The 23,188-nt window shown below is 33.8% G+C and overlaps 2 protein-coding genes across 2 annotated transcripts; both read left to right on the forward strand.

Annotated features, from left to right (window-relative positions):
- Nucleotides 1-179: 179 nt before the first annotated feature.
- Nucleotides 180-8,796, forward strand: LOC130813409 (kinesin-like protein KIN-14L). Its single transcript, XM_057679248.1, has 19 exons — nucleotides 180-385; nucleotides 488-564; nucleotides 985-1,142; nucleotides 1,847-1,999; nucleotides 2,858-3,077; nucleotides 4,090-4,181; nucleotides 4,273-4,344; nucleotides 4,428-4,526; nucleotides 5,053-5,127; nucleotides 5,230-5,311; nucleotides 5,386-5,481; nucleotides 5,554-5,727; nucleotides 5,961-6,067; nucleotides 6,172-6,461; nucleotides 6,643-6,845; nucleotides 6,927-7,090; nucleotides 7,344-8,125; nucleotides 8,206-8,372; nucleotides 8,453-8,796. Coding segments are annotated over exons 1-19 (3,090 nt in total). The 5' UTR covers nucleotides 180-383; the 3' UTR covers nucleotides 8,530-8,796.
- Nucleotides 8,797-12,659: 3,863 nt separating this feature from the next.
- Nucleotides 12,660-21,256, forward strand: LOC130813416 (transcription initiation factor IIB-2). Its single transcript, XM_057679253.1, has 7 exons — nucleotides 12,660-13,210; nucleotides 16,360-16,384; nucleotides 17,249-17,378; nucleotides 17,678-17,808; nucleotides 17,898-17,986; nucleotides 18,777-18,853; nucleotides 20,617-21,256. The coding sequence occupies exons 1-7, from the start codon at nucleotides 12,858-12,860 to the stop codon at nucleotides 20,748-20,750; spliced, it is 939 nt and encodes a 312-aa protein (XP_057535236.1). The 5' UTR covers nucleotides 12,660-12,857; the 3' UTR covers nucleotides 20,751-21,256.
- Nucleotides 21,257-23,188: the final 1,932 nt, after the last annotated feature.

A 23,188-nucleotide genomic window follows, 5' to 3' on the forward strand; every position in this document is an offset into this window, starting at 1 on the left:
ACACATTTTTCCACATAACGTATCATAATCGGATGTAAGTATTTCTGTAAAAAGTTCAAAACTTGTTTGGAGAGTTATATATCTTGTCTAACTAAACTATCAACTTAAATCCAAAGAAAGAAAGCCCAAGAAATAAACAATCCAATATCAAAACCCATTGGCCCCACATTTTGAATTCAAAAAAATAGCTGAAAGGATAACGGTAACTTTCCTCCCCTGATGAAATACTAACCATCTGATCAAAAATCTAACATAAACCATCTGATTAAATACAAACCATTTGATCAATCATCTACAGGCTTGGATTTCATTTGTTAATTTCCCTCCTATTTTTTATCTCTTTGTTTACTCTCTCAAACTAATCCACTACAAAAACTAAAAAAATGTGAGTTCTTGATTCTTCAAAAGCTTCTATTTTGCTATGAAATACTTAAATTTAAACTTATTTTCTGATTTTTTTTTTATTTTATTTGGTGGGTTTTTGCAGGGGATTAATGGTGGAAACTACTAGAAGTGGGGAGCTCCATGATTTTCATTTGGCTTCAAGAAAAGCAGAGGAAGCAGGTTCTTCATTTTTTTTCCATTTTAGTAACTTTTTTGAAAGTATTTTTTTTTTGTGTAAATTGTCTTAAATGGAAAGAAATAATACTTGGGTTAATTGTTTTCTTTTTTGGGCAATAAATAATTCTATGTGATCTTTATTGACTTTTGATATTCTTATTGATTTTCATTGATTTTGTGGGTGTTCTAAGAATTACAAGATTTTATTGATTTATACATACAAAAATGGATGAAAAATTACATTAATTTCCTTAATTTGCTATGAAAATTTGAATATATTCCTAAAATTAAAATTTGAACAATTTTAGTTTCTTCAAACCCTGTTTTTTTTTTTTTTTTTTTTTTTTTTTTTTTTTTTTTTCTGGGTATGCCAAGAATTTGAAGGTTTTTTGGTCTGAGAATAAAAAATGTATGATGATGCAGTTCTTAGGAGATATCAAGCAGTTCACTGGCTAGAATGTGTTGTGGGTCCTCTTGGTATACCTGCTGAACCATCAGAAAGAGACTTCATTTCTTGCTTAAGAAATGGAATCATTCTTTGCAATGTAATTAATAAAATTCAACCTGGGTGCATACCAAAGGTATCAATTTCCACCTTTTTAGAGTCCAATTTTGTTTAGTTTTGAAAATTTATTGAGATAATTAAATGCTTATGATTTTGCATTTAAGACAATGAACATGTTGTATGTAAAGGGCAAATCTAGGCATTGGGCTCGGTGTGACGGGATTCGTTAATTGGTAAATTGAAAAAAATGAATTGTGGTCGCTTTTGGACTATTTTTGGGCAAATTTGAGCGAATTGCAAATTCAAAAAGTGAATTATATTACACTGATCAGTAGTGGTGTATAAAACATACCGGAAGACCCGAAAGTTACCTGACATTGTAACCGAATTCGATTTGATCCGACATCAAAAATGATTTACAATCATGTAAAAACAATATGCACGTAAAACCCAATTTCAAACCGACCCGAAACACCTAACCCAAAACAACGTAATTACCTGAATGAACACCTCTACTGATAACGCTACTTAGGCTATGACCAAGTCATTTAATTATAAGTTTTTCTTCTTTTTTAAAAATAAAAGTTCAATTACTATTAATTTGTGTAATACTCCATATAAACACAGAAATGGTAGTCAAATTAGTTCATCGTACCTGTATAGATAGTGTTCAACACACCCTATACTAGTGTCATGGATTCGTCCATGGTTGTGGCTCTAATTTTGTTTTTTTGTTGTTTAAGTAACTTTTCTGTGGGACTATTGGGATTTTTTTTGAAGGTTGTGGAGAATAATGAACCAATAGCTTCTGAATCAACAATATGGGATTCGAAACCATTGCCTGCTTATCAATACTTTGAGAATGTCAGGAATTTCCTCATGGCTGTCAAACAATTGAAGCTTCCTGCTTTTGAAGCTTCTGATCTAGAAAGAGTAATATTACCTAACCACAATTTTCTTTTAATTTTTTTGATTGATTTTGTTATCCTTAACTTTACATAACAAGAATATGTGACCATTCTTAACATGATGGTTCCTGACCCTAGGCAAGAAGGTAAGATAAACATTTGCATAGGCCTCGGAATTAGAAAATGGCCAAATACCTCATTTTAGCAATGTTTTTATATAGGACATACAAAATCGTTTGTAAAATTATAACTTTACTTTTGCCAAACACCCATTAAAGACCGAAATTTACCTTCTATAGAAGGGCCGAATTCTTTCATTTTGCCTAGGGTCTATAAAATGTTAGAAACGACACTGATTCTCAACAAACTATAAGGTTAATTGTTCTTTGGTTTCGGATTATAGTAAAATTATAGTATCATGTGCACTTTTTATTATGAATATGATATGATATAAAGTTGAAGAATATGTTCGCTATCAAGAGTCACTCGTAAACAGTCCCTTCGTTTATACAAGAACAAGTTTAGGTACATACGAACTCCCTCAAATTTCACCTAGGTGACTAAGAACTGTTAGGCCATTACAATTAGTCACATGCACCCCATGGGCCTACTCATGTGGACATACCCACGAGGCATCCGTGGCTCAGGCCCACAAACCCATTGGCAATGAACGTTGAATTGCATATACACTTGATGAGGTTCACTCTTTCCCAAAACCATATAGTATCAGGACGATTACCCACCTAACATTTTATAGAAGTCCACAACCCGCTTAATGTAATTGAGTAATTGAATATTGTTTGCTTGGATAACAAATTCTTCAATCCTATCATGTTTCATTTGATCTTGATCTTATACTTACGTTTAGTTATGAACAATTCAGGAGAATTTTGAGGCAGAGTCTGCAGGTAGGATAGCTGACTGCATATTAGCACTAAAATCTTATCATGAATGGAAGGAATGGAGTGGAGGGAATGGATTTTACAAGCATGTAAATGTTAAATCTCCGCTCGTTCTGAAATCTTCTTCCAAGAGCTCGTCTAGGCCTTCAAGCATGATTTCTGCTGATAAGTCTTCTGTGGATGAAAAACAGTTTCTCACTGGTATCTTTACTCCCTATTCTGTATCAGATTTTGACATATTTGTACATGTTCTGTATTCTTTTCTTTTAGCAAATACTCATTTAGGATGCACATTTTGATAAATTTGTTAATGAGTTTGTACACAATAAGACTCATATAAGAGGAGAGTTGGCTGCACATAAATCCGATGAGGAGTAGCCTATTAAGTATATATGTTAGACAACTTCTCTCTAATTCTTCGATGTCGGATCACATGTGGGCTATTTTCCAACGCATTTGACATCAATGAAGAATGCTTATAGTAAACCATGCTAGAGGCTCAATGAAATTGATCATCATAATGTTTATGATGTTAGCCAGACCATTCAATTTTTTGTTTTCATTTTTCAAGTCGATTTTTGGGTGAAATTTGTTTGGTTTGTTGAATATTGTTAAGGAGAGAATCTATTTGCCATATACTCTATAACCCCCTATCCTTTTGGATTTTCTATATTGTGCAAATCAAAGTCAGAGTTTTTAGATGTTGTATAGCAAAATCAAAGGGACACATGAAATTCAACAAGAACGTTTTGTAGCCTTGATTAAATCCTTCTTTAATTTCAACATACACTGACCAACGAGAATCTAGGTCTAAGCTTGCCTAGATCATGGTCTGAGTCATTTGATTAAAAATCCTATTAATATTTACTTGAATAAAATATAAGATAGAAAAATGATAGCCGTGTTGGCTCAGCACACATACAGATATGAGTGGTGTATTCAACAAGAATGTTTGGTAGCCTTGATTCCATCCTTCTTTAATTTCAACATACACTGACCAACGGGAATCTAGGTCCGAGCTTGCCTAGACCATGGTCTGGTTCATTTGACTAAAAATCCTATCAATATTTACTAGTATTTTATTAACATATGAGATAGAAAAATGATAGTCGAGTTGGTTCAGCACACATGCAGAGATGAGTTGGTTCAGCACACACGAGTATCCTAGATTCACACCCTTATCACTTACCCCCTCATTGTTTCACTTTTGTAGATTCCATAGTCAAGTCACTTGCAAATCATTTGGTTGAATCAAAGGAAAACATCAATGCTAATTTTCTTTCTTCCTTACAAAATAGAAGCCAGGTACAACACCTGCCTTTCTCCCTTCTCACCATATAAAAACTTATCATTCCATGAATATTACAAACTCATATTGTGTTGCTCTTTGTGACAGGAACAAGTCCAAATATTTAGTGAGATTTTGTCTAGGTGTTTAAATGAGAAACTAGAAGACAAATTTCCTATGGTTGGTCGTACTTTCCTGCTATTTCTGTACTTAAATGCACAATGCATTGCAAGTGTTGACTGATTTCTGCTAATTATGTTCAGCTAAAACATTCCTCTCAAGATAGCTTAGGGAAAGCGGGTGGATCACGTGTTCTAGCATCGGTCCTGAAAGAAAATGTATCTCTTCAAAATACTCAAGAGGTATTATAATGTATTTCGGCACTTCTATTCATGTATTCTTATACATACGATTGGACAAGAAAATGGCATAGTAAATGTCTAAATGATAAGGAAGAAAATGTCATATGTGTAATTCACATGTATTAAGGTAAAACCATTTGCTCAAAGATTTATGCATTTTGTTGAATGATTGGAGTAGCATCATTGTTGTTGCCAAAGTGACCTTGTTGTGCAAAGACGGAGTATAAGTGAATCTATAAGAAAAAATAGAAGTTGGAACTCGGTGGGCTATAGAGGGCAAGGAAGAACGTAAATGATTTGGAGGGCTGGAGTGGAAAAGGATATGAAAGATTTGGACTTACAGATTGAGATGTTAGAAAATCAGAATGAATGGATAAGAAGAACTCATGTGGACAACCAATAGTATTGATCTGTTGATTCATGTGGCCGACCCCAATTTGTTGGGATTTAGGCTTTGGCAACTATGCTATAGCAACATCTAATTCTCCAATCCTCATACCAAACTTATTTTCTTAATTCGTTGCAGAACCATGAAGATGCGACGAGAAAAGGTAACAAGGATCGTTGGTGTATGTTACGAAGTCAAGAAAGGGACCTTTCAGTAAGCATTCTTGCCACCCTTAACCATAGTTTAAGAGAATGTTTATGATCAAAACGTTTCTACGAAGATAAACGACACTGATTATTGTTGTTCTTAATACAGCATATTAAAGCTTTATGGCACAAGACAAAGACAGAATTCGGAGATTTTCAGTCTCAGCTGTTGAATGATTTGATTCAATTAGGTGAGCTATTGTATTTGTATTAGCCCGAGTTCTGAAAAGGTAAATTGTATGTACTAATTCTTCGTGTTGTTCAGGAAGTCTTGTTGAAGAGATGTCCGGCCCTGCACTTGGTTACCAAAAAGTGATCCAAGAGAATCGGAAGCTATACAACATGGCCCAAGACTTAAAGGGTGAGTAGTCCAAAATGGTTAATTCTCGATACAGAAGCGAAGAATGTGGTTGATTTCCTAATGTTTTTACAGGAAATGTCAGAGTCTACTGCAGAATCAGACCCATGCTCGATACAGACGCGAAGAATGTGGTTGATTTTGTTGGGCAAGATGGATCCATAGGGGTAATGGATCCATCAAAACCAAGACTAGATGGAAGAAAAGTTTTCCAGTTTAACCAGGTGTATGGTCCAACAGCTACACAAGGTACTTAAATGCCTGATTGTTCATCACTAGGGATGACAAGCGGATTCATGGGTTTCGCACCATGAACTTGGTGGGTAGTGGGTGGATATGGGTCTGAAAACTCTTATCCCACATGGATAATGGGTAGATAGTGGGTATAAGGTCTTACCCGCCACATATCCACACGCCCCATCAAGATATCGCGTTTGTTATAAGCATCTAACTTATTTCGGCTGAACTTTCATTTCCAACAGATGAGCTGTTTAAGGAAATCCAGCCATTAATCAGGTCTGTCATGGATGGCTTTAATGTCTGCATTTTGGCTTATGGCCAAACTGGTTCGGGCAAGACACACACTATGGTAAGATTGCGTACTTGCTATGTTCGTGTAGATTAACATTGTAAGCGACTACAGATGAAAATCCTACTTATGTGTATGATGTGTGACGAATGTTCTATTTTTAGTATGGCTCGGAAAAGGAGACAGGCGTGAACTTCTTAGCTTTGAATGACCTCTTCCAAACTGCTGGTAGGAGGCTGAACGTAACTTATGACGTGTGTGTCCAAATGGTTACGATATACAATGAACAAGTGCAAGATCTTTTAGCTGAAGATTCTGCTTCGGATGGTGAATCGAGTCTTTTGGATATAACATTCCATTCTGTAAAGTCACATATCGATGCTATCGAGTTAGTGAAATCCGGGGAAAGAAAACATATTTCAAAGATCAACAGCTTAAGCTGTCATTCTCATAGGTCAGTGAGCATCCAATTCTTCTAGTGCTGATATTAGAGGTGTGCAACAGGTCGAGTGCCCCCTGGGCCCTGGGCCTGACCCTTTATTAGACAAGCTTTTAACGGGTCGGACCTTTAATGGGCCGGGTATTAAGGTCAATAACTTAGAATGAATCTGATGATCATTTTCCGTCTCATGCAGTGTCGTAGCTATACACGTGCAAGGTAAGGATACAGCAGGAAACGTTTTGCGTGGTTGCCTGCACTTGGTCAATCTTGCAGCTAGCGGAGAGGATGACAAATCACTCGCGGAATTTGAGGATGTTATCGCATCGTTCTCTCAGAAAACTCCCAATATTTGTCAAAGAAATAGTAAAATTACTTCACTCTTGCAAGATGGTTTAGGTAATACTTTTTGTAACTTCTTTCATTCTTTTCTCTTAGGCAAGTTTTCACATATATTATGCATTGCAACATAAATTGTAGGACGAAATGCAAAGGTAGTGGTGCTCGCGCATGTGATTCCAGATGGGGACAAGTTCGCTGAGACGATGAGTACCTTACGGTTCGCACAAAAGGTCTCGTCTGTTGAGCTTGGAGTTGCTCAGTCCAATAGAAAAAACATAGAAGTAATGGAACTAAAAGAAGAGGTATTAGTTTTTTTACTCCAAGTCTAGTTATTTGTGGCCCCCACCTAGACGGGGTTTGGAGGGTTGGATATGCACAACCTTACTTGATAACAAAGAAGTTGTTTCGGTTGATCATTGGCAGCAAACATCATCTGCAGCTTCACATAAACAAGAAGTGCACGTGAATAAATGAGTCATTTTAATGTAGTTTGCTATAAATCGAAAGACCAAAGCCAAAAAACAGTTTTTTTACATCTTTGAAATTTTCATACAGATTGAAATTCTAAAGAGTGCATTGGGTGAGAAGGATGCTCGAAGTCCAAAGCCAAACAGACAACTAAGATCCCCTTGTGATAAAGCAAGACTAACCATCGAGAAAACACCTGTAAAATCACGAAGATTGAGCATCGAAAGTATGAAATCAGAGAAGCTGGAAAAATCGCCTTTGTCGAAACCAAGGCCAACAGACAAACTCCCTAATGGCACAACAGGTAGCAGCAAAGGTCCCAAGTCACCAGGCGAAAAACTAAAGCTTGACGGGTCTTACCCAAGATCCCGAAGGTTGAGCATTGAAAATCCTACGATTGTAAGAAGTGAGAAAAAACAAAAGCTGAAGGAACCAAAAACTCCCCAAAGAACTCGACGATTGAGCATTGAGAATCCGAATTCTATGAAGCCTATTCCAGACATCCGAAAGAGTACTAAAACCCCACAAGCTTCTCTTCGAGCTAGAAGATTAAGCTTGGAAGGTCCGAAGAATTTGACAACAAAAGACCGGTTGCATTCAGCTGAAGTTGTTATAAGTTCTAAGGACTATATGAGCATCATGGAGTTTCCGAAGAGCCCACAACCTGCAGCTCTTAATAGACCGACTTTCACAGATTGTGCTACGAGATTTCCAACAGTACAACAAACTCCGAAAACACCAGAACAGCAAAAACACGGCTCAAACGAAAAACAAACTCCCAGCATTGTAAAAAGGACTAATAAAAAGGGGTCACAAATCAAAAGATCCCTTAGAACTATCGGGAAGTTGATCAATGGCTCTGAGAAAAGGTACGAGATGTTTTTCTTTGCTTGACCGATTCATGTACTTTCACAGGGTACTAACATCGGCCTATTTTGTGAGTCTATAGGAACCAACAAAAGGCGGTGGAATCACCATCAATAAATAATGTTCGTGAAGCAAAATCACCCATAACAGGTAAAGCGAGGGCACTAAGGAGACAGTCCCTTACCGGACTACCTCCACCACCAGGATCAGATCGGAGATCTTCTCTTGGAAGCACATCGACTGATGCTCGTAAGTGGAAACTTGTCCTAGTTCACGGGTTGGCTTACTTTTTAGTAGTGTTACTTACGATATTTTATATCTTCTTTTAGGTCCGACTGACAGTAGGAATGCAACAACTCCTCCGTCAGTGCACTCATCGACCAAGATAACAAGTCGTTGGATGTAAAATCGATTGTCATAGAGATAGATGTATGTTGCTTCGACTTGAAGCATGTTTTAAACTCGTAAATTGTTGTACGAGGGGTGGCAAAACAGGCCAAACAAGAGCGTTCGAGGAGGGGACGACTGTAAATAGACAAAACCATCATGTAATTTTGGTGCTCTTATCACAATATTTATTTTTTCAATTAATAGAACTAATTTATGGTTTCTCATGTAACCAAATTTCTTGCATCCGAATGTTATAGAAGTATATCAAGCCAGTTGCATACCATACATGATAGAGTACAGCATATTCTAAGCCTGTATGCATCAGGTTAAGCTTTATAGAGTCTATCACATCAACATTTATATTGTTTTTGGATGAAATATTATATCTGTGGTGATTAGTGTGACTTGAAGTCCTTAATTATGGTTTAATGTGTTATGGTTAAAAGAGGGGTAAAAGGATAAATGTTGATATAAGGAAATAAGGCTTTAAAAGGAAGAATTCATATTTGGAGGCAGAAGAAAAAGTGGAGTCGGTTTTCCTCATGGCCAAAGGAAGTCGACTCGGCTTTAGGCTCTGGATCGCTTTTCTTGTTCTGTTTTTTCCGGTTTCTTGATTAGCCTTAGGATTATATGTAAGTGTTAGTCCCTATGTATTATAAATAGGGCTAAACACATAGTTTAGGTGAAATGCTTTCTAAACCTTATTCTCTTTCTACATAATTTTCTTTACTCTCTATTCTCTTCTTCCTCAATTGTGTTGCTTTTGTTTTTGTTCTTAATTGCTCAATTGGGGTTCTTGGGGTTGCACAAGTTCATTTATGGTTTTGGGTGTTTTATGTGAGTTTTGTTCTTGAGACTTTACCTTTGATCATTTGGTATTTAGGGGTTTATTTGTTCATTTTCATTTCATGCCCAAGAAAATCTAACTTGTACTTGAGTATAATTTTGATACAGACATTAATTGGTGTTCACAATATAGATTCGATGATTTTATATACTTGACCTTACAATTAAATCTGATTTTGACTTACTTCAAAATAAAATTATAGTTACGTAAAGAGTAATATAAACACAATACTCAATTTTGAAATATATTTAGATATTGACACCTTTAAAGTATACATGAGATGGCAATAACTCCTATAACCGTACACGACTTGACCCAACTTTCAAATAAATGAAAAATCCAATGTGAATACAAGACTTGATTATAAACCAACCCAAAACACTTGATCTGAAATAAACTCAATGATCGAATAAACGCCTCCACATATAAGCTTATTTTTAGTGGACATACAATATCTTAGATTAGTAGTGTAACTTTTTTTTAAAAAAAAAATCTGCATTTTTTCTTGGCCTACTTGAAAGTAGGTAATACATATACTTGCATTATTTATATTTGAAATGAAAAAGTAAAGTTTGGTAGGCATATAGGAAGATTTGTCCTTCAAGTCAACCACCCAACTATTCTATTGTACAAAATCAACTAAGCTAAGCGTTTGATTGGCCACCATAATTGAACACATTTAGTAACATCATTCCTCAACTTAACACCTTATCACAGCTCACAAAATTTAAAAACGCGCTAAAAATATATTTTACTTCATCTATAACTATAATTAAAATAAAACACGAATGACATCATTACTTTTAAAATTAATTATATGTCAGAACCTTAATAAAAAATTTTCCTTCAAAACTCAATAATGATGTCATCGTTATTATGATTAATATTTATATCTTTAACTTTACTACTTTGTAAGTATGACTATAATATTATCCATATTAATTTATTTTTACTATTTAGGTTATATACTTATATTATTTAATGTATTATAAAACTATGTATATTATTTCTTTTTTTTCAATTATTCATAAAATCTTTTCAATTTTATTCATTAAATAATCATAAAATCTTAGGATATAAATATTTCAGAAATTTTAATAAAGTCGTGCATCGCACATGCACTCTCTAGTATTATACCAAATTAATTACTATAATAAAGTATGTTTAAGAAAATGACAAATATTCAGTAATAAATATAAAAGAGAATGAATTGTGTGGATATTAAGATAAAATAAATAAATAAATATATATATATATATATATATATATATATATATATATATATATATATATATATATATATATATATAAGATTAGTAGGAAGTCGTGAATTAATTTTTAAATTTGAAAATAATGCAAAATGAGTTAAAATTGAAAGAGTATATTAAAGCTAACGGTTACCAAAAACATCTCCACACTTCATTTGTTTACTCATACTCCGAGGTATTCGCCTATTTGGTGAAGTAATTGAGATAAATGATGACAATACAACTTAATTGACAATTAATCGAATCAAATAATTAAATAAATAAATAATTAACAACCAACAATCAGCAACCTAAATTAATAACATAAAAATTTGGACTGAGACCGTTAATTTGGGCCGGCACAATTCGCGAGTGTAACAGCATCACATGCTTTTTCTCGTTTTTTCCATTTTTAGGCATTTATCAATTTCATTTTAAAGATATCAATTTTAACGTAAAGTAAAACTTAAATATATCAATTAAAATAGAAAATTTCAATTTGGACCTATAAGTAATCAATTTTTACGTTAAATTGATCAATTTGTACCTAAATGTGGTTCTGTTTTCACAATTTCAGAACGAAGATTAATAAAGTGGTATTATTCTATCACTAGGTATTTACCAGTGTCATACGCGGATCGCCTTAGAATAAATAATTTGGTTTTTAACATCTAAGATGGAGTATTTGCCTCATTTCATCACTTGGTATTAACTTTCTTAGAGTTCAATCCCTTATTGCAAGAGTAAATGTACATTGTGATGTGAGTTAAAATTAAAGAGAGTGTTTGGTAAAAGAGTGAATTGAGCATTAGTTGGTTGAGGTAATTAGCTAGTTTAATTGGTAAAATAAGCTAAAAACGTATTTGATAAAATAACTTGTTTATACACCTTATTAAAATGTTGATCACAACTTCACTGTTATTAGGTTCCCTAACTATTCCATTGCTAAATATGTGGCTTTCTTCTTATAAAATTTGTTTATTAGGTTGTTTTTATTAATAATGTAGGAATAATCATTCTACTTGTGGATGTCAGCACAAAAGCTATTTTAATAATGCGGCTTAATCCAACCCGAACCATTTCAAAGATGATATACGTAAACTATAAATGAATTGAGATGCCAATGGATAAATCCTCTTTGAAATTACCAAGGATCTAGTGCTTTAAAATTAGATAATCCCCAAAGTTCGGATTGTTAAATCTTAATCAAAAGTTCGGATTTTTAGAATTAAATTAATCAAAGTTGAAATGTTTAAAGTAACATTCCATAAAAATGTAACAAAACCTTTTTGAGCCTTTTAAAAACTCCTTTTAAATTCAACCCTCTTTGAAATTACAAAATCTATTTTGAACCCAAGCTTTATTATGCCCTTTTAAAAATTGTCGGATCAGGGCTGAAAAGCATAGTAATAGATAGATGAATGTTGAATAAAACTATCAATAATAGTGTTAAAATATTGCACAATACAAATACTCTTATTCAATGCATACATAATGGTTTTAATGTAACATAAGAGTACTTATACTCTTTAATGATCGATCAATAATAGTGATATTGGTATTTCCTCAACAATTTCTGTTCATAATGGACTTGAAAATAAAGTTGTAGGTGTAATGTTTGCTTACCCTGGATGTGAAGGTGGAAGAAGTTTCAATTTCGAATTATGTTTGCCAATTAATTTAATGAATGCTTTTGGAAATGACCAAGAGTTCAAGGCTTCTTTGTTATAAAAAAAAATTTGAACTAAAAATGATCAATTCAGATCTTAAAATGATTAATTATGATCAATTATAACTTATAAAAGGTTTCAATTTTAACCTTAAATGTATCAGTTATGACCTTAAATAGATTAAGTATTAAGTACATATTAGGAGAAACGTTAATTGGACTGATCAGACTATCCATTTCATAAACAATTAAAAACCAATAATCAATTATCAGCAACCCAAACCCAAAACCGGAACGAAACCGACCAATTGACAAACCATCCCATGAGGCCATGATTAAACTGAATTTACAAATTGGGCATAAATCTCTTTCCCATGACTTTCCTAACAAGCACCCTTCACCCTTTCCCTCCCTTTATAAATACCCTCTTACTTACACCCTATTTTTCTCCTCTATTTCTCCCCCAATTTACCATCCTAGACCAATTTTCTTTCTACCCTATTGATTCTCCAATTGGGAGATTGTAATTCTAATTGTAATTATTTCAATCCAATTTCATTTATTCGTTTTGAATTTTGAAAATGGGGGATGCATATTGCACAGATTGTAAGAAACACACAGAAGTAGTGTTCGATCATTCAGCAGGTGATACAGTGTGTTCTGAGTGCGGACTTGTTCTTGAATCGCACTCCATTGATGAAACATCTGAGTGGAGAACTTTTGCTAATGAATCGAATGATAATGACCCGGTTCGTGTTGGTGGCCCGAGTAATCCTTTGCTTTCTGATGGTGGCCTTTCTACTGTGATATCTAAACCTAATGGCACTACTGGTGATTATTTATCTTCGTCATTGGGGAGGTGGCAGAATAGGGGTGCTAATCCTGATCGTGGTCTTATTCTTGCGTTCAAGACCATCGCCACTATGGCTGATAGGTCTGCTTCTTTTTTTCCCCTTTTTGTATTTTTTTTAAAAAAATTTATGTGGGGAAAGGACTTTGAAGAAAAATTTTAGAGTTTATTTGTTGGATGTGTTAGATTTGATTTTTTGTCCCACTGTATAGGATGGGCCGAATAGTCATTAATATCAGTTCTGATGCCGTTCTTTTGGGTTCTATGTGTATTTAAATCAAATAATCCGAGCCGGGACCTGAGGCAGATTCCTCTTGTTCTGTTGGATGTTTTAAGAGCTTAATTTTGAGGGAAATTTAAGGAGTTCAATAACATGGATGTTTATGGTAGAACCATAATTTCCACTTAAGCAAGCTGGGTTTTTGTACAAATTCCGGGTGTTCTGAGCTGTAATGCACCAACTCTGGGTTTGGGAAGGGATAAAAAATGGCAAAACATGGAAATTATAGTAGAGAGGTGCAGGACATTAGAAAGTGAAGTTCTTTTAATTGCTTATTTACTTGGGGAAGATTTGGCTACAAAGATATGAATGGTAATTCAAGGCTGGGGTAAGTGATATTGGCAATGAATATATTTATTTGGTGTCATGATGGTGGTAGGAATAAGAAATGAATCAGGGAAATTTCCGAATAGGTTGTTGGTGGTTTCTTTTCTTTTTTTTTTTTGGTGGGGTGTGGGGGAGGGGGGAGAGGAACTTAGGAAGTTTGTATTTTTGGAAAAATGTAGCTCGTCATGTGGAATTGGTTGGTGGTTTAGAGCTTCTGGTTATCATGAAAACTGAATATGATTGTAAGATTGTTCACCACTAGCACTCCTATATAGTAGTGTCAGTTTTTTGATTGGTGATTGAGCATGAGGTTTATATCTTCTGGGTAGAGAATAATTGGTGCAAAGTGGGCTATGGTATCACCTTGGATGATTGAGTGAAAGGTGAATGTAGTAATGGGGTGATAGTTGTAATATCGTTGATTTTGTCTCAAGATTGTTATAAGACTGTTTTTGGGGAAATTTGTGGGATCGATACTATATTGTAAGCTGTATTGGGGGAGTGGCTATAAGAAGTTTGATTTGGTAGGTTTTCTTACAGTTCCACTTGTTTTATTATGAAGAACTGGTTTTTGGTATAAGAATATAATTAATATTTGTCTTATAGTTCAGATGAGCAAATTGTTTGTCCTATTCATTGATCATATTGATTAGGGAAGTTTGTCAGTATCTTTTGTGGAGAGAATATAAGCAGAGAGAATATAGTATCGAAGGTGAGTTGAGTAGCAAATTAGGTGTGTGTTCTTGCTGTGTTCCCCTGAAGGATGAAGTTGCTAGGTCAAGTGTTATTGCTTATGGAAATGATTCTGCAGCAGTGTGTAGTTGGCTCTCTTGTTTCAATTTCTTGGTTTTGAGGTTGTTACTTGTTGATATTTGTTTCACGATGAAGTTAATTTCATTTACAGCATATGATTTTTCCTGTAACTCATCACTAACATTTTTTTTGGTGGATTGGCTGATTAGCAGAATTTGATGGTCTTGTGGCGACTTATTTAAGTGTAGATCTGTCTTGCAGTGGTTATTGAATTGTTTGAAAAGACACTTATTTCAAAGTTTAGATTTATGGTACCCTTTTCTGCTGGAATGAATCTATTGTGAGCATGATTAAGGGAAGGTCGTGTTGGCATACGAATGAATGTAATATTTTGATAAAGTTGGAGATGAAAATGGGAATGGCTTATACTATCAGTTATTAGGGAATAAAGTCAAGTATTTTCTAATAAATGCCCGTTGAAGATAATTATAGCAAAGCTAGTTCACTTGACAAATTGAACTTGTTTGCTGTCCAAGAGGCATGCACTACTAGCACTAGTATATAAATGCGTGAAAGAAACTCCTTATAAGTCCTAATATCTAGCTATTGGAGAGGAACACTTTGTGGCCTTCTATTTTACACTAGTTCTTTATTGAGGTAGTCTCACCGTGAGATAACTTCATTTAGGTCAGCCCAAACTATTAAAAAAACTGCTTCATGTACAAGTGTAAATTCATATTTCATATATTTCATTGTTTTTTTTAAATATTTTTTCAAGTACTGGCCTTTTGTATGGACCCACCTCACGGTAAGAGTATGAGACGGTCTCATACAAGAGTGACTTTCTATTTTAAGCCTGCAACCTTGTGATTGAGTTATATTTCATTGGTTATGATCATTTGGGATTTGGGATAATGAATTATTTAAGCCTTGAAAAGATGAATTAGTACCTGGTAGAGGTGGTTGTGAATTTTGAAGAATTTATAGTTTGGTTAAGGAAGCTTTTATCATTGATCACCTATCTATTTGATTTCTACTTCGTTGGCATCGTTGTCTCTCCCTAATGCTCCACACCTTATGATATCCATACTGTGGAGTAGAGTTTCAAATTGGCTCTTTGGCATCTTCATGTCAAACTGTTTTTTTTCTTGCTTCTGCTTCCTCAGTGTTGGTGTTGCTTTCTCTTCTCCGTTTACATTTTTAACCTCACTTTATCGTCTAAACTGCTTGTTCATTCATTATAATACGGGAATTCTCTTGATTAGAGTCTTTTAGTACCTTGTCGTAAGCAATGTTATTGTTGATGTCAGCAGATATTTTCACGTTTGAATCTACGTATAGAATGAAAACATACTTTATCTGAACTGTGGTAGTATGGAAAATCCTGCCAATTTGGTTCTTTCTATCACGCTTCTTTGACTTTGAAGATTTTAACCAAGTGATGGAATGTATACAAATAGTGATAGACTGCTAGTGTGGAAATTGATGCGAAGTTTTTTTCGTCTTCATGCTTATTTTTTATTGAAGTCCTTCTTTCTTGTATTGTTTTCTTGATAGTTTCTAGCTACACCTTTTCCCATATGACCAGAATATTTAAATTCTCTTATTTTTTTTGTCTTCATTGACTCCTGAGCATGTTGATAATATTTGAATGGGGTATACAGTTGGTGTATGGTGTATACACTGTAAAAGTAGGCACTTTGTGCCCGCTCCCCTCAAAATCCCTATGAGCCTTGAAGCTTTTTTTATTTTATTTGGTAATTTTTTGACTAAGGATGTGAATATCTTTTATGTATACTTTTCGTTGTTAGTTTTTGAATGTTTTATAACCAATTGAGAACTTAAGCTGATGAAGCTCCTTTTGCTTTCTCAGGTTGGGTCTTGTTTCAACAATAAAGGTGAGGATTTTATTCATTTGTATTTGCTATAATGTTTCATTTAAGATATTGATATATGGCTGTGAACTATGCTGGCTAACTGATTTACTTATTTCTATTCACTTTTCTTTGTGTTAATGTTTTTTTGTATATTTATATACTCCTTAGTCCCAACCATTTTGCCCCATTTGCTTTTGGCACAGAGACTAAGGAGTTGGATATAATGGATTAAAGTAGTGAGACAATTAAAAGAGTAAAGTTGTGGGGTCATATTCCGATATACATTTGGGGCAAATTAACTGGGACAAACTAACATCTTTCTAATTCTATTTTCGGACAGTTTACTAACATTTTCCCATTTTTATTTTTGGCTATATTTCTTTTAACTTTTTAAGTGGCAAACTAATTCTACCCTTTAAATGCCCATCATATGCACATGCGCTTACTTTTTAAGTAGTCTTCAATGGTTTCTTAAAAACCGTGCATATTGAAATGGAAAGAATGCAATGGGAATCAGGGAGTATGTAGTTGTGCATTTGGTGGCTAGCTGAACCATCATTTATCTTTTCTGTTCACGACTTTGAGTTTTGTTTTGATTGGTTGATGTCATTGTTATCTTGTATATAATCTATATGTTAAGCTGCTAGTTGCTTGCTTAGTTTCACGCACACTGTTATTTGTTGACTTCTCCCAAAGTGAACTTTTATTTAAGGGGATTCTTTGATCTTTTCTTACCTTCTTCAAACTAGTGGGGAAGTCTTGAAAAGAGTTTTTTTAGAGGAACTGTTTATACTTCTGATAGTGTTATCTTGCTGAGCTTCTACAATTGACTTTTTATGATTCTTTATTTGATGGTTATTTAATTTTATCTATTTATCTTTATAGGATCGAGCTAGTGAGATATACAAGAAGGTAGAAGATCAGAAGTCAAGTAGAGGACGAAATCAAGATGCAATATTGGCTGCATGCCTGTACATAGCTTGCCGGCAAGAGGACAAACCTCGGACTGTAAAAGGTACAACCTTTTTTCTAAGGAAAAATTACAGTGAATAATACAACCTTTTGTTAATTTCCCTACAATAATACCAACTATTGATTAAACATGAATAATACCAACTTAAAGGGTGTTTTCCTAGAAAATCCCTAACATGTTAAAAATCAAACTATAGGTTATTATAAGACAAAAAGAATTGGCAAATTAGTTAATAAACTAAAGTTGGTGCTTTCCTTTTTCTAATTTATTCTTTTTAATGAAGTGTGGATCTTGCTCTCTATTTTTTTCTGAAATTCTTTGTACACGTGAATTTCATATAGAAATTTGTTCTGTTGCCAATGGTGCAACAAAAAAAGAGATTGGTCGGGCAAAAGAATACATCGTAAAACAGTTGGAGGTTGAAATGGGGAAAGCAGTGGACATGGGAACGATACATGCTGGCGATTTCTTGGTAAATGCTTATTTCCTCAACAGGAGAAGTTAAATGGGTACTTTTTTGTCTTTACTTAATGCTTGAAACGGTATTGAAACTTTTTACAGAGACGATTTTGCTCAAATCTTGGTATGAACAATCAAGCCATGAAGGCTGCCCAAGAAGCTGTTCAAAAATCTGAAGAAATTGATATAAGGTTGTACCCCTTAAGTATATATTGTAACTTGTGATTATTTACTGTGTTCAGAAACATGAACTGTCAAGCATGTACTTGCAGTTTAGAGTGCATCTCAGTAATGATTGTGGTTTCAACAATAAAATCTTTTATGCCCCTCTTCATAGATAATGAAGTATATAAGGAGGAAATTTGCAAATATTTTGTCTTATACAATGGAGATTCATGAAAACTGATCGGTTTTACTTCTTATTGCAACTAGTTCAAGCATTGCTGTAATACCAGAATACGCTTTTCTCCAAAATTTGTGGCTATATTGGTGGGTTTTATAGACGCATGGTTCTAATTATTCAGAAACTATATTGAGCTACAAGAAGATTATAAATGGTTGCTTTGCTGCATGTTTCGTAGAGGAGAAAAATTATTGACTATTTTGATATTCTATTTGAAATTGTTTTTTTTTTCCATGCAAGATACTTTTGATTTGTAGTGTGTTGTGTTGCTCAAATGTGTAGTGTCCCGTGTAACATAATTCGCTTTTTAACTTCGCATTCGCTCGAATTTGACGAAGAGTAGCACAAAACCCACCATAATTTGCTTTTTTCGATTCGCGATTCATGAGGAGATTAGCGAATCAGTAAAACTGGTAGTGTCAGCTTTGCTTACCTTGTGATGATACAAGTCATTAATGGCTGCTGTGGTACATCCTAGATTCTTGGTTTGAGTAGTTTTATCTCATTGCTTACCATGTTACAGCAACTACTAAGCATGCATCAAGCTATTAACTTGTTACTTCTTGCAATCTTTACAGGAGAAGTCCCATTTCCATTGCGGCTGCAGTTATCTATATTATTACTCAACTTTCAGAGGAGAAAAAACCCCTTAAAGGTCTGTCATATTGGCTCTGTGTTTGAGTTTTGATACTCAGTTCATGTAGGAGTCTACCTATTTTCTTCTTGCTGGACTGATTATGATTCGTTTTGCGTTATAGGCTATGTTCAGCTCAACTTATTCTATGAAAATATCATATTGGATCAGAAAAGATCAATTCATATTAAATTAGTAGTAAATTTTAAGATCACCATCTACACTCTAAAATAAATAACTGGAAGGAGTGATAGTTGAAATATTTGACTACTTGAATACACTAGCAAGTGTAGTTTTCAGTCGCATCAATGTTGTGTTGAAGAAATAATATCGAAGGTGATCTGCCTTGTTCTTTGCTATGATAGGCTCTTAGTTGACTGTAATTGAAGGCTCTATGTTTTAGAAGATATCCGGACTCTTATAAATAATAGCTGTATATCTAACCAAATTCATGAGAGTAGAAAAGGGATAGCGTCTACAAGCTTCACGCCTTCATTCGTCTGTAAGGGTTTAATATACTTTTCTCTCACATTAGGGGTAGTTCTAATCTTGATTCTTGTCTTACGGAGGTCATGAGATATTACAGTAGTTCTTGTGACCTTTTTGCTTTCCATTTTTTTTTAACACTAAGTACCCTATTAGATTGGAACCTTATAGGGGTCAACTTGGCTTGGCTTGTTGGGCTAGGCTCCTTGGGAATCGGGGGGGTGTCGGTATCCCCACCCCAAAAGTTCCTCTAGTTGATTGGTATATATTTTACGACTAAGTGCTGCCTCTTGTGGGGTCACAAGACTCGATGTCTGTTAAGTTACGTTGCAGAATGAGCATAAACGGTTAGCTATTGGCAGTACCATTAAGGAGTGTGAACAGTAAGAGAATATCAGAATAACAAGTTATTTGTTGGTGAATTTGTTTCTCAAATCAAAGCAGGAAAGAAGGTAATGGGATTACAGAACGTCCTTTCACCTAAAAGGCTTGAAATGAAAGGATTTGGACTCAAATGATGAAAAAGGTTTAAAAAAGCAAAAAAAATAGAGCACAACAAAGGAGATTAAAGCAAACTTAAGCTAGAACACAATGTGTTAATGGAACCTTAGGTACCTCCTCAAAAAGATCATATTTGTTTAATGGTTTCACAATATGATATAGAAATCTCACTCTCAATGAAGAATTAACCTACTAGAGCTCAAACCTTTTAACAATGGAGTTTTAACACTAGTACAATGGCAAGACCGACTAAGGTTCACTAACCCTTTTTCTTGCTAGTACTAATCCTCTCAATACCCCAATTTTCTGATTTACACGCCCCTTGTATTGTCCAATAAATCAGAAAAAAGAATCTTATATAGTACAACACGCACCAAGGATGATCACTGCTGTCTCGTACTGACTGCCAGCACCTGCTCGAATGAGCACACACCCTTCTTGTTCGACCCCACCCGAAGTTACTGGAACCTGTAAACAGGTGCTTGTTCGAACACTTTGTTCTTTGCTCCGTTCGCTTCTTCAAAGCTTCAACATCATACCACTCCATTTTGAAACAACTATTTGCAATTGTAATTATCCATATTTTTTTCCCAAAAAAAACTTGTGATCAGGGGGTTTGGCTATGTTAACTTGTATCTTCATTTTGAAGTTTTTTTTATGATTTAGGCTCTAATGAACCTAATTATGTAGGTAAGTAATTCTTAGACGTCTTTGTTTTTCAAGTATTGGACTTCCTGTGCTTTCACTATCATATTTGTCCGAATTCCGTAGACTAAAAAGCACACAAAAATTTGCAGATATATCTCTTGCTACTGGTGTTGCGGAAGGAACTATAAGAAATGCTTACAAGGATCTTTATCCTCACATTTCAAAGATCATTCCAACCTGGTATGCCAAGGAGGAAGACCTTAAAAACCTCAACAGTCCATAGAACAAACGCGAAAGCCACACACAAATATTTAACAAGACTCCGACTGCTGTTCCGATGTGGTTGGAGCTGTACCGATTTTCTTACAGATTTTTGTGTTTTCAGTGCGGGCATGCAAAAGAAAGGCCTGCTCTAACTCTGTGATGTAACTGGTATAAAAAATTCGAGGATAATTCTTCCTAAATGTGCATAGTTTGTTGTAACATTGACGAGATGCACCCATCTCCATTCTCCGGTGGGGGCGACTTACGGATATACACTTGTTGCATTATGGTCGCAAATCCAGAATCTGATTGTTCCAGGAGAATCATTGAAGAATCTGGGTATTTGATGCAAATCTACCTTCTCTGTTTTCTGGGAGAAGGTATATGAGAGATAGAGGGAGAATAGGATCTGACTTGCATTGTTGAAACTAATCTATTTTTTTTGTGAGGTATATGTAAAATATGGATATTTGTTGAATGATTATATTATTGGAAGTTTTATAAGTATCTACACTTCTTGCTTTTTTTTTTTTTCTAAAAAATAAAATTTTAGCTGAATAATCACTTCATTATCTTTAGCTTATTAAAAGAACGCTTAAACAAATTCTTGTATGAAACAGGCTTAGTGTGAGACGCATTTTATAAATGAATTAATTAGCCCAAAAAAATAAATTATTAGTATATGGACTTTTTATTTTAAAATGGTCTTATTAAAAGACGATTTCTCACAAGAGCACTCACAGCCAATATTATTTCCATGTAGAAATCATAGAATCATTCATTGTGTTGATCTCCGTTATCGTTGCGTATTTATTGGCATGTGTCATGTGGAGGTATTTTTTTAATAGAGTAAGTTAAAAAAAAAAAAAAAGAAAGGTGAGAATTTAACTTAAGAATGGATGTTAGAAATACTACGTATTGATAGTTGGGCCCATGTAATTAGGTTTATCCCATAATAGTGTTTTTTTATTATAGCTTATGCATTTGTGACATATAAAATTTAAATATTTGTAAATGATATGTTACCAATAATTTAACATGTTTTCAATTGATTATATAATTTTTTTACAAAAAGATGAAAAAAAATTTGAGATAACATTAATCAATTAATAGTATATTGAATGTGTAAATGCTGAATTTAATTAGAATAGAAAGAAATAATATTTTTGAGGATTTTTCAGGTTTCCACAATAGCTTTAAGGGTGTTTGTTATTTGGTATTAAAAATATAAAGGTAATAGAAAGGAAACTCTTAAGGAGGGGTAAGAAAAATAGAAAAAATTATTGTTGTTAGTTGTTTGGTATATAATTATGTAAGAAAAATATTTTGTTTATTTATAAAAATAATATTGAAAATAAGAACAATAATAAAACCATACATGAACCCAAAAATTGCCATTCATTGTGGACTAAGGATAATGATATACTGATTTTTTAGGGCTTGCAATTAGAAGCTAAATATAGCAATATTTGATATAAAAAAAAATCATATCCGTATAATTATTCTTAAAATCATAACATAATTTTGCCTTTTTAGAAATATATTTAATGCTTATAGCCTTTAAAATATTTAAATTATTTTCTATAGCTTAAGGTTTTACATATTACCACTAATAGACCTATAATGACGGTTGAAGTGTCATATACCATAGTTATGTGAAAACAAAAAAGTGAAACTCTATAAGTGTTACAAAAAATTTAAAAAATATTGTGAGAGGCACAATATAGAAAACCATAATTTATACATATTAGTACAGTATAAAAGTCAAAAATACAAAATAGTCAATCTCTACATATAAAAATAAATTTTATGTCTCTTTTATAATAAAAACCTAGATTCGCCTTTACATATTACATATGACCTCATAATATATAAGATGAATTCTATGTGAAATTTACCGTAATCTCAATAATAAAAATTACGAACATATAAAGTTTTTGTTTTGAAATTGTCTGATCGAAAATAAATAAATAATTATCGGCCCGTACATATGCCGGACCACATATTGTTCGAAACAATAGTCCATAATCCAGATGCTATGCTCTTATTGAGCTGCATCTTTTGGTTGCCACTGTCGGCCAATTAAATCTTAATATTCGTATGGCATTAATATATTATCTTTGAGTTTACTCATTTTGACCATTTTTTATTAGAGTTTTTTTTTTAGTTAAATGATACAAACTTTAACGTTATAAAAAAATGGAAGAATATTTTTGGTGCAATGTGGTTCATTTGTAGCCGTTGAGTACCAAGTCATTTTCATTGTAATCAAGAAAGTGAACCACTTCTACTATTTTAGTATTCACCAAATTCCACAACTAAATAAATTATTCCCATCATTCACTTAGAGGACGTTTGGCAAATAGCTGATAACTGATTATAGTGACTGATTTGACTATCTGATTTTATTAACTGGTTTGACAAGCTGATTTTGATCCCGCTGCTATATGCAGCTTG

This window comes from Amaranthus tricolor, chromosome 1 (genome assembly GCF_026212465.1).
Source record: "Amaranthus tricolor cultivar Red isolate AtriRed21 chromosome 1, ASM2621246v1, whole genome shotgun sequence".
Lineage (NCBI taxonomy): Eukaryota > Viridiplantae > Streptophyta > Magnoliopsida > Caryophyllales > Amaranthaceae > Amaranthus > Amaranthus tricolor.